Below are 12,351 nucleotides of genomic sequence, written 5' to 3'. Positions count from 1 at the left end.
CTCTCTCTGGATGAGTGCTGTTAACCTTCTCCAAACTCTTTACGTGGGGGAGATTTTCCAAAGGTAATGATGTTGCAAAAGATTATGTCAGCAGAGAGGTTTTGTTGGTTTGTGCTTAATGATAAATGATACCATCTTACTGCCCTTCTGACATCCACAGGCTAAATTTAGAGCCCTGGAATTGGTAGCATTTTTGGATCAAGGTTTGAGTTATATCTCAAAGCATGTGGAAATGTGTCATGTAAATTCTACAAGTTGAGCAATATATTGATGAGTCATATAATATAAAGCATAACTTAAAATATCTTTTCAAATCTACATTACACCAATCTGGTTCAGTTTAGGTCTGCTCATCTTTATCATGTTCCATTTCTCCTGAAAAATCCTGCATCTCCATATGTTGCCCTCACCTTTCATTAGGCCCAGATGCAAATAAAACCTCAGCAGCTCAGTCCTGCAAATCCTACACTGCATTGCAAAGTTGGGTCTAGAGGGACTAAGACAGTTTTTGAAATTTCCTGAGCCCTGATGTGTAGAAAAGGAAGAAAAGACCCAATAACTATGCAGCCTAGACTCACTCACTTTCTTCAGGCAGCTCTAACCATAAGCAGATGGAAACTAAAAACAGGGTTTACACAGAATATCCCACACATAGAGGACAAATAGTAAAACAGTTCACTGCTGTCTAATTGACTGGGGAGTTGCTGAGCCACCACCCCAGTAAAGCACTGGATGAATCTTAGCAGGCCAAGAACAGGCCTCCATTCCACCTTTTGAGGGGCTGAACCTTTACTTTGCTTTTCTGAGTACTTGTTTTTCCCTTTCATTTAATATCTTTCCAGGTGACACTTTTTCCAATGAAATTTCTTTATTTGCTGCTCACCCTAGGCTCAATGAAATTGTCTTTGCCTGATGTTTTCTTTTGCATATCTCTAGCCAATGTGCTTTCTCACGATGTCTCTTCACGTCTCAAGAGCCTGAGCCCAGATTGGGCAGCTGGACTTCATCATATTCAGCCTTCAGGTAATGCAAGGCCCCAGCCTGGGAATACAGATTGAAAACAGGCTCCTCAGAGAATCTCTGACTGTGGACGCATTTCTGCCAGTTGCTAAGAAATTCTGAAGACTGGGATGTTTTTCTCATGTGAACATGGGCGTAGGTAGGCGTCTTTGTGAAACCAGGACTCAGCACCTGATGCCTTAAATCATGATTTTTCTTGTCTGGGTAGGAAGAGCAGGAGGTGAAATTGCTACCACCCACTTGTCTAGTAATAGTCTAGCATTTGGAGCATCTACCCTGCAAAGGGCAGTATGAGGTTTGGGACTTGCTTAAAACCTTGTCTCTCAGGTCCCATGAGAGTGCTGTAAGTGGCAGTCTGGAGAACAGTTATTCTGCAGTCTGTGGCAACAGCTGTTCCTGGATTTTCAGTGGGTGCCTGCACACATAGGGCAGCCTTGACAGAGCTCATAAACAGCTTTGAAACAACCCATGTCCCAGTATGGCTCTCTACAGGGCTATGATGAAGACTATGAGGGAGTCTCCTGGCATTAGGTAGATCTTACTTCCCCACCATCCCAAGGAAATCCTACAAATAGACCAAAAATATGCAGTCAGGCTGGAATTTCTTGAGTTTTACAGTTTAAGTTTTACATACTCAGAAATCTGGGTATGTTGGCCTTCCAAGTCTATTTGACAAAGGTTGGAGGGATCATTTGGGGAGAAATTCAGTATGAATGGCTAACAGCTTTAGTCCTCATGAAGAAAATTGGTATCCCTAACCTTCCCATGAATTCTTAAGACATTCTTAAAATATTTCCTCCAAGTTTTTAATCCTTTTTCTGCCCCAGGGTTTAAACTGAAAGGACAGAAGTGCCTGGTCATACTATGGATTTCTTCCCATGACTTCTACCTGCAAAATGGAACTCCAGACAGTTCAGTTCAGTTCTCTCTGCTGCCAGCAAGGTGGAGTAACAGAAAGTCAACTTTACACCAAGTCTGAGGGGATGTAATAAGAAAAGAGATTTCCCAAGAAGACTTCTTCCTTTTCAAAAATACCCTTAACTTTTAAGCTTGCTTTTGGATTTTATTTTAGCAGATACTAGCTAACAGGAGGAAAGGGTTTTTGGCAGACATGTAGAGAAAAATCAGAAGAAACTTGTTTTTTCCTTGATATACAGAACAGGTGCAGGCTTCAAAGACTTTTTCATGGGTAGAATACAAAGTATACTGCAACAGTTAGCTTTGTGTGTATCATGGCTTTGACCCATGCCTCTGCACCATTACTCAGCAGTCCTTTTGTTCTCCTTGTTAAGGTGCATGTCAACTGGTGCATGTCAGCTCTGATGTATTGACTACTGACAGTCTACTAACACTCTTAAATTTATTTATTGCTCATCTACTATTCCACTAACCTTGATCAAAATTTCTTCCCTTGACATTGAAAATTCTTCCCTTGACATTGAATTCTTCCCTTGACATGATTAAATCTTTTGCTTCAAAAGAAAAGTAGGATGGTACTTGAAAATACTGGGTTTGAACAAAGCTACACTGAAGGGAAGAGAAACCTGGGCACAGTGAAAAATATTCCAGCAGGTTCTGCTCATGTATTTTCTGCAAATCCTTACCTCATCTACAGAAAACCCTTATTCTAGAACAGCACCAAGAAGACCTGCCTGAACCTTCAGTCTGCTTTCTAACCTCAATCCTCCTTTTCCTTGGTATGACAGATTTTATTTTAGTTTCCCTGTTTTACAGGTGTTCAGGGACTACAGAGTAGTATACGAAGTCCATGACCTCTCTCTACACAGCAATGCATTCATTATTGATTATACAAGATGCATTCATCTAAAGGCATTGCAGTTAAAAAAAAAATAATGGATGTGTCAAAGTTATTAATTCTTTGGTAGTTAAGATTTACCAAAGGCTTTCCTTCTGAAAGCACATTTTTGAAACCTACAGTCAGGAGATATTATTGTGTAGTTAGGTCTCTCATCTTCTGCACGTCATTTCTGAGATACAACAGAGAGAAGAGTAGCAATGTGTGAACATTTCTCAACACTGTTTTGAAGAGGGGAAAAGGAAGAGAGAAGGTGTTGAAATTCAATTTTCATTTTTACCAAGGCTGCCTCTGATAAAAGCTGCAAGAAGCTGCAAAAAGATGCCTCTAAAATAAGACTAGCATAAGATTATTAGCTAAAGACTTCTTTTCCCCACAGTGTGAGAAAAATCAGTCTTGCATGCCAAGGACTAGGAAGAGTTTGGTTCCTATAGTGACTGTTATAGCAACTGTTAGCATCCAAAGTGTCTTTTCATCTAATGATAGAAATAGTTCAAATTTCTTTCTGGAGACAGTCACTGGATGAGTGGAGTGTTTATTATGCATACATTTACAATAAGGTGAAACAGATCAGAAATGGAGACTGGGGGAGGACCAAAGAAAGTTCTGCTGTAATCATGATGCAAAGACTATTTTGCCTCCAATCCCTGTTGTTTGTAGCTCTTCTAAATGCTGCAGAAATCTTCTGGGGAAAAAGAACAAAACAAAACAAACAATTTAAAAATAAAACAAAACAAAAAACCCCACCAGAACAAGAGAGACGTGGAACACAGCTTTTCATATATGCTGAGGGATACACTAGCCACAGCTAAATAAGAATCTCTTAAATAAGTCAGGCCACTTACAGGTAAGACTATTTTTCTGATTCCAGAGACTACTTCTCACAACATCTGTCTAGGACAGACTGGAATGAATAATAATAATAATATATATGGAGCCACTGTAAATGAAAGATTTTCTTTATGTAAAGAGAAATGTATGTTGCAACTTTTCAGTGTGCTGCTCTTCCTAATTTTGATAAGGGAAGTGCTGGCATTCTCAAAGTCCTGATGGAGAGCAGGCATCAGATTCAGTTTGGGATTCCTTCAAAAAATTTATGGATTGTTGTAAGGGAAGTCAGGACAAATCTAACTCAATTAGAAGCAAAAAAATGTACTGAGAAGGAAGAGTGGGGATAGTTGAATAAGGATCCTTGATAATCAACAGCTGGGATCATCTTTGGAAAATGCATAGATTTAAAACCTGACTTTTGACTACATGATTTAAAGCAGCAGAACCTATAACTTGACAGAGTCTCCAGACAGGTACTCCAGGGGTGCCTTTCTGAAGTTTGGATTAACTCTTTGCTTTGTTATATGGTATTCATGATGAAAGTGCCTCTCCTGTAGCCGGAAGTCACATTATTCCTTGCAGATCATGGCTTTTTGGGACATGCTTGATGCATCTAGGACTAGTAGCAAGAGTTGGGCAGTGCTGCTTTTGCAAGCCATCTTCTGTACCCATGCAAGCATGTCCCTGGTTGTTCTAAATAGTTATTGCTTCCTTGAAAGCAGTGAGTGTCAAGGCAAGAAGAACTGCTGCAGGAGGGGAGGTCTCCAACCTCCACAGTCTAGCTTCAAGTGACTAGGAAGAAAAATTTCCTGATATTTAGAAAATGACGTCAGACACTAAACCAGCACAATCAACTCACAGTGGTTTACATGCATCTATCTTCTTGAAGAAAAAAAATAAATTGTATGACCTTCATGATTACATAAATGTATTCATTATTTTGCATGTATATATTATCTTTTCATGGCCTTTCTAAATTAGGGACACACACAGAATAGATACAGCTAGTCACTTTTCTCCAAATTTTAAAAATTTCAATATTAGGACTGCATGTCTTTTTGCTACATCCCTCCTTCTAGCCCATATAAGTGGTGGAAGCAATGGCACTGTGTAAATGTGTATTAGCACTAGGAATAAGAGCATAGAGGCTAGATTATGCTATGTGATGTGTGCATGATGCCATTAGCAGCCAATTCATGAGCAAAGAGTAGCTTAGGGAATCATATTGGTGCCATGCATGCCAAGACCCCTTCTCAAGTGCCTAACCTGAGAGAGAAACTCACCACTGGTGAGGCATTCCCCACAAAAGGCAAGACTGTGCTGGAATGGCTTTAAAGAAAAATGAAAAAAAGAGAGAGACTAACTGTTACAATGTTTATTTTTATTGTTATGAAAACCAAAAGGTGTGCATTTCTAGATAATACTGTAAATACTAGGAATTTTGTAAATATACTTGATGGGAAAGAGAAAAAGTGGGGTATGGAAAATTGCACGTGGACAAAAAAACTTTTTAACTGAGACTGACTTTTCTTTCAGGGAAGATCCAAAGGATGCTCTCCAGAAACTCTGTCCCTTTTACCTGACAGTTAAAAAGGAATATATTTCTGGTTCTGGCCTGTGTTCTTCTGACTGAGAAGATAAAATGTGCCAAGCACATTTAAGTTCCAATTTTTCAAAAGCAATTTTCAATGATCTTTTGATGCTGACCTCAGATAGACTAAGGAAGCCTGAATTTTGGCTAAAAGTGATTGGTACTTATTGTGTGGTGGGTGTCTTTCCTATTTAGGTGGAACAGCTCATGTTATCAGTATAATTCTCCAAAATTCATCTTCTATGTAGCTCACTGTACTTTTAATCACAAAGAGCATCGGGAGGCGGCCAACCAGAGCACAAGTATCTTGATCAGCATTCATTCCTAATGCTGGAATCACTACTGTATGCACAGCCTATCAAGGCACTGTTGTCATCTAAATGATGAATAGAAAACGAATTTCTTGGCACAGGCCCCTTTGCAACAGGTCCAAATTGCCAGTTATCCTCGCTGAGGGAGGGAGGGAACTGTGGATCCTTGAAGCTCTGTCCATGCTGAAACTCATTCTTGGATCTCAAGAAATCTTGTCCTTTTATCACCCTAGACTTTTCCTTAAGTTTGTATTTTATTGATGTCACACCAGCTGTGTAAAAAGTAAAATAGGCTGGCATTAACTAAGTGATATTTAGTTATTCACTCCTCCTTACCCCACCTGCCAATCCTAAAGGATTTTTGATTTCTTGTCATGTCTTCTTATCTACTTGCACTGCCTCATACCTGAAAAGATTCACCTGAAGGCAGCAGTAATTCCAGGAATTCTCTCTCCAGAAGTTTTTCTTCTATTTGAAGTTAATTTATCTACTTCCTGTGATTTCAGGGAAGAGGACTTGGAGGAGGGAAGGAACATAACCTCCTCCCCCAGAAGTCCAGCATGTACATCCATGTCATGGAATTAATTTCTTACGGAAACATCACTGGTGCCCGTTCTGTGAGTGAGCTCTGCAGCCCTTCATTAGTCATACTTTCCCATGTAAAGCTCATTTTATGTAGTTTCGGAGCCTGGGGTGTCAACCCAGAAATTTGGTGATTGAAGTCAGCAGGACAGACTTTCCGGAGTAACAAAGTGAGACCAATGCTGAACACCACCTACCTGCATGTAGCTATATGAAGCCAGATACAGATTCAAATCATGAAAATTTCAGATTCAAATAATGAAGTTGAAAGCAAAGGGTACCTTTCAGGTAAAATGCTTCCCCGTGATGTAAGTGGTGTTCTGTGTCGGAATGTAAGTACCAGTTCAACATATGTTAGCACTTTAATGGATGAGAGGTGTTGATCTGAAGGTATGGTAATGAAGGAAAATATAAAAAAAAAAATTAAAATCTGTATTTGTCTTCAATAAGAAGAATTTTAATTTAAAAGAAGGGTCTAAATATTAAAATATAGAACATGTATGGGTTTTAATTTGGGATGTTTATTAAAATTTTCCTTGATTTTTACAGGATTTAGAACTACATTTATTTTATGAAAACATTTTTCTTTTGATGCATGTTTTCCACTGGGTTCCTTACTTTCCTTTTCCGTGAAACAGACAGCTCTGCCCTCTCTGACTCACATCCAAAAGTCAGCAAGACTTACAGAAACTGTCCAGATAATTTAGACAGTCATTTGCTGCCCATTACATGCTGACCTAAACCACAAGTATAGTACCAAGTTGTCACATGTAAAAAAGATTTAAAATTCAAGTCCTGTACACCTGAAACCTTTCATTTTCTCATATTGTTTTCCCATGTTTGCTATTCTATTAGTCCCATCTCATCTTGTATTTTTGTCCATACATTCTGCCTCCCCAAATCCACACTACAGTGTGACTTCAACTCCCAGGCTGCCCTGCAGTATCATTTCCCACTCCAATTTTCCACTTCACTGAATATTAAAGTGGTGTGCTTATAATGGGGATGTCTTTTATGTGCCATGTCTGTAGTGTGAATTGTGAGTGTCCATATGCTATTATTTGTAAAGGTGCAAGTCTCTTGTTACTCTGCAGCAATTGATATCTGTATTTTAATTATTATTGCAATGGAGACAGCTGCAAGACACCTGCCAATTTTTTTCTATCATCAGCATTATAAAATTTACTCCTATGGACCAGTATCTTTTAATTTTGCTGCTTTACACAAATGAAGAGTGATCAGAATAGCAGAAATGTTGCAGGAGAATGAATTGCAAGTAACTTTGCCCCTGATGAGTTGCAGCTGTTCTAATTACCAAAGAGGAGGAGCGGCCTTGCCCTTAAAGGGTCACAGCTATGTCCAGTATGGATGGGTGTTATAGAAGAGTGGGTCAGCCAGTTGAGAGGAGCGTTTGTTGTGAGGACAGTCAGGATCTGCTGGTGAGAGCTTGTTGGCTGTGCTGTGAGGAAGGGTCAGCTGGTTGTAGAAGGAACAGGAAGGATTAGGCTTGCTGCTTGAAGAAACAAACGTCCCATCTCATTTCTACTTCCAATGTGAGGTCTATAGGGACAAAATGTGTGATGAGAAACCATGTTGTTGATGAGCCAGAAATTATCCAGATTTCTTCTTTTTCTGACTAGCATTTTGGTTGAACAGGAATCAACAGCTGGAAAAAGTGGTGACATAGCAGTTGTACTTACATTTACTTTCTTCCCTTCCCTTTTAAAGATTTTATGTTGAAAAATCACCATTCCCTTAGGAGCATTTTTTTATGAATGACTGCTATTCAGAAGGGAAACTGAAGTAAAATTTCATTTTAAAATAGCACCAAATAAACAATTACAAGAAAATAGAGAGAAAATTGGGTAAATTGTAGTAAAGGATTTTTAAATATCATCTATTTCAGATTAAAGCATGAACAATGCACAGAAAAAAATTTGCTTTGAAAGACATCCTAATGGAGAAATTTTCTCTGCAGTATTAATTACAATAAATGTTATATACAACAGACAGAGAGTATGGAGAGAACATTCTGATCATTTGCTGATTATTTTTTTCCAGAATCTAGTTGATGGAGAGCAACACACACACTGATAAACTAGCCAGTGAAAAAGCATTGGCTGTTGTCAAAGGCCATTAAATGGGGCAAAGCCAGTGCAGGTCAACTGACTGAGGAGGAAGAGACTGGCTGTCTGACTAAGTACACATCTTCAATTTCCTCACCCACTGGCATGAAAAAGCATTTTTGGGCTTGGTGATGAGGGTTGTACTACTATATCAGACAAAAGGGATCTAAAAAGCACAAGAGAGTTTCCTCCCTCCCCCTCCTAACCCAAAGGAAACCAAATGCACTCTGTTCTGCTAATACTTCCTACCTTTGTTACCCTTTGGTGAAGAAAATGCATGAGTAATCAGTTAAGAGCACTTCTTTTCATGATTTTTTAAAATCACTCTTAAAGTGGTGGAATCAGAAGCCAAACTGCCCAGAAAGAGATACTCTGAAGATGTGAAAAAATACTTCAAAGAATTTGGGAGCCCTATGCACACTGAAATTTTGTTTTTTATCTTTCACCAGTTTAACAGCATTGTAAGACACTATCGTAATCTTTTAGACAAAATAATTTCCTTGATTGCTGTGATATGTTTTCTTTGGTTTTCTGCATTAGTTTTGGGTTTGGGGGTTTTGGTGTGATTACTTTTTTCTTTCTAAATAGTATTAACGTGAGAATTAAGTAAGTACCTATTCTTACTAAACATTATTACTGCTGCAGTTGGCATGTTAAATCAACTTCTTAATAGTACAGGAAAATGCGTCAGGCACATGTGGGACTGAGCACATGTCAGAAATACATAGTCTCAGGAAGCACAGCTGGACTTACTAAATGTATGAGACATTTTCTTTTGGCAGTAGAAGACCTGATCTGTGTTTTGAAAAATCAATGAAAAGTATTATGAAAATAGGACAGTTCCCTATAGAAGGATACAGGCTCAGGGTAAAAGAGTTGAGTTCCAGTGTTTTGCTTTGTCTTGCTTTGCTATGTTTGCTGCTGGATTTCTACTCTCTCTATCAGGGAACTCCACACTTGGGCAAACAACAGAAATAAATGTCAGGAGTGAATTTGGGGCTTGGTATCTAGGAAGGATGACTTTGCCAACCTTGAGTGACTGGTGCTGCACGATCCCTAGAAGATTTTGGGGTTCTTTAGTGTCAGGGGAGGACAGAGATTTTTTTTATGACTGCCCTTCAGTTTTGCCTTGAAGTTGTAATTTCAGAAATAAGATCAAAAACACAAAAGCAGTCTGGAACCAGTTTACTGCTGTTGGTTGCTACGCTGAGGTAGGAGTGAGGAATGGATGGGAGGAGGATGTCGAGAGCAGAAGAATGGCAAGTCAAGTGTAGCACATTCAGCAGCACGGGCATGGTAGCCGCAGAACAGCTGATGGCTGTGCCAGGAAGCCCAGTCCAGGCCGAGCTGGGGGGTGCAGGCCCCTCAACCGCAGCACCCATTTACTGCACGTGATGCTGCAGCCCCCAAACCAGTGAAAAGTGTTAAAGGAGCTTGGACCTGGGAATGACTCTGACTTTGTGGAAACTTCTAAGGGAGTAAGTTGGTGCCTAAGGTTCTCCGGCTGTAGAAGGAGGCTTGTGCCAGTAGTGGACGCAGCCATCAGCTGCGCTTCTAGAAATCATCATCCCCATTATCCCTCTGGATATGTTTTATTATCTAGAGGAACTGCCTCATCCCCAGAAGACAACGCTAGCCGCCCTGCGGGGTCCCGACAGCCGACTCCCCGGGGGCCGGGGACGGACGAAGGCGGGGGACCCGCGCCTCACCTGAGGCGGCGGCGGTGGCCACGCCTCTCCCTGCTGTGTCTCTAAAGCCCTCCTCCTCCTCTTCCTCCTCCTCCTCTCCATCCCTCCATTCCTGCCTCGCCGCTGCCGCTCGTAGCTGCCGGGCTCTGCCTCGCCCGCCTTCTCTCCCCACCCTCCTAATCCCCACCACCAGCCATGGCCGACATGAAGACAGGCATCTTCGCCAAAAACGTCCAGAAACGCCTCAATCGCGCCCAGGAGAAGGTGCGCTCCGGGGCGGGGGAACTGCTGGGAAGGGGCGGAGGGGGATGAAGAGCGCGGCGGCGGTGCCCGGGGTCCGCGAGAGGATGCGGCTCCTCTCGCCCCCAGCGCCCGCCGCTGCAGCTTCCCCTGTCGGTGCCCACGGGGCGCCGGGCGGGGGCCGGGGCCGCCGGCCTGATTACGTAACTGACCCATTTCACCCCAGCGCTGCCCCGGCCCCCGCCGGCCGCTGCTCCCCGAGCGCGGGGCTGCGGCGCTACGGGCGCTGCCGGCGGCACCTGCCGCAGGCCCCAGGCGGCCGCTGCTCCCTCGCCCTTGAGGCGGCGCGGGGCTGCCCGCGGGGGAGGCACCGCTCCGCACCCGGCGTGGCCGCGATGCTGCCCTGGCCCGCGCGGGGAACGCGGGTTCGGTTCGCCTCGCCTCCCCTCACCGCCCGCCGCCCGCCCTCCTAAGAGGATTGCCTTTCCTTTAATATCCGCGCCGACTCATCCCCGGCTGCGGCGATCCGCCTTGCTGCAGCCGCGGCGTGACAGACACCGCTGCGTGTGATGACAGGAGCCCGCGGGGGCCGGGGTGCTGGCGCAGCCCGCGCTTTCTTCAGCGGCTGCTGCGGGTTTGGGGAGCTTCTCGGGATGTCATGAGGCTGGTCGAAATGTTCTGCAGCTGACAGCTTGTGCTGCTTAGGAAAGTCGGTACCGATTCTAGCGCTATTGTAGCCTGGAAATGACCAACGGGGGAAGTCAGGGAGAATTTGCAGGAGTTCCTGACCAAAGACGAGGGCCTTACGGACCACTTTCTGTTTTGCTCATCTTCCTTAATGAAAGCTGATAGGTATAAATGTTCCGCACAAATAGCTCCTGTGTAGCTGTTGGGTGTCTCAAAACATAATCATAGATAGAGATATTAGGCCCAATAGAAAAGCATTTCTGTATGACTATGTGTAGCAGCTGTGTCTGCTGTTAGTACAGTTTGAATAAAGCTATTGCCAGCATGAATTTTGCAGACATAGTTGTCAGTACGTGTTGCAAGTCATCTCTTTTGAGGGTTAATAAAACCTTTATACCCCTCTATCATATATCCTGTATTGTTATGCAGCTTAGGGAATAGGGCTCTTGTGAATTAAGAAAGATTATTTTGTGAGCATATTTCTTACACTTCACTGCCCGTAAATCTGCACTTTCTTTTTGGCCACACATTGAATTCTGTGGAGCTCCAGTGGCAGAAAAAACCGCAACAATTAATATGTCTTATTCATAATTGCGTTATTATTTAAGAATTTAATAGTTGAGGCTGTCACAGACTAGTGATTAATTTTCCCTTTCAAATACTCCTGTCTAGCTCACTTATAAAGTACTAGACTTTTCAACACCAAAGTCATGATGCGTTTCCATTCTTGCAGGTTTGGACTGTAACTGTTTTCAGGTAAAACACGTAAATCCTCTGTAATAGTTCAAAGAGATCTGATCACTTTATGGTGTGAGTTGAATTGACTTGAGTTCATTGTTGGAGTCGAGGCCTAAAAATACAGTTTGTTTCCTTGTGTCTTTGTCAGTATGGTTATGATTAACCATCTGGAAAAGCACTGGTGCAAGTTGTAATCACACGTACTGCTTCAAGCTGTGTCTGTTCCAGTGTGGGGAGTCCTGCTCACAGAAATATGTGGGCATACTAGAGAGAACATATTAATGTGAATATCTGAGATACCCCGTACTTCTCAAAGATTGTTCATGCACCAGCCCCAGGACAGGTGCCTTGAGTCTGATGGGTGCCTTGGGTGCAAATCAAAGATGCTGTTGGGCTCTGACAGATGGTCTGCTCCACCTCCACTTTGGTGATCAATCATGCTAACAAGGGGGAAATTTGTCTGGTTTGATTTTCATGTATCAGTCAGGCATCTGGCAATTTTGGCCTCCTTATAGTATCTGTGGTGTTAATTTCTTATGTCAGTGGTCTACAAGTTGCTTATTTACAGTGTTATTTACAAGATATTAGTGGCCTTCCACAGTCACAGTACCAGTGGTCTGACACAGAGTAGGTCACAGTACCATGTAGCTCTGTATACTTGCCTCCTCCTTCTTGGCCCGTGTGTTGTGCACAGCATGAGCTGCGCATGTATACTCTTTCA

General features: G+C 42.4%; 1 protein-coding gene across 2 annotated transcripts in view; it reads left to right on the top strand.

Annotated features, from left to right (window-relative positions):
• The first annotated feature begins 10,052 nt into the window (after nucleotides 1–10,052).
• AMPH (amphiphysin) overlaps nucleotides 10,053–12,351 on the top strand; it is a 127,283-nt gene continuing 124,984 nt past the window's right edge. Inside the window, exon 1 of one of the 2 annotated variants that reach the window (XM_066557725.1) lies at nucleotides 10,053–10,229. In XM_066557725.1, coding sequence (XP_066413822.1) covers nucleotides 10,161–10,229 — 69 coding nt within the window. In that variant the 5' untranslated portion in view covers nucleotides 10,053–10,160. The remainder of the gene's footprint in view (nucleotides 10,230–12,351) is intronic. The other variant, XM_066557718.1, reaches the window with a different exon arrangement.

Source organism: Molothrus aeneus, chromosome 1 (genome assembly GCF_037042795.1).
Source record: "Molothrus aeneus isolate 106 chromosome 1, BPBGC_Maene_1.0, whole genome shotgun sequence".
Classification (NCBI taxonomy): Eukaryota; Metazoa; Chordata; class Aves; order Passeriformes; family Icteridae; genus Molothrus; species Molothrus aeneus.
Note: the sequence above shows the minus strand (reverse complement) of the source record. Positions and strands in the feature narration are given on the sequence as shown.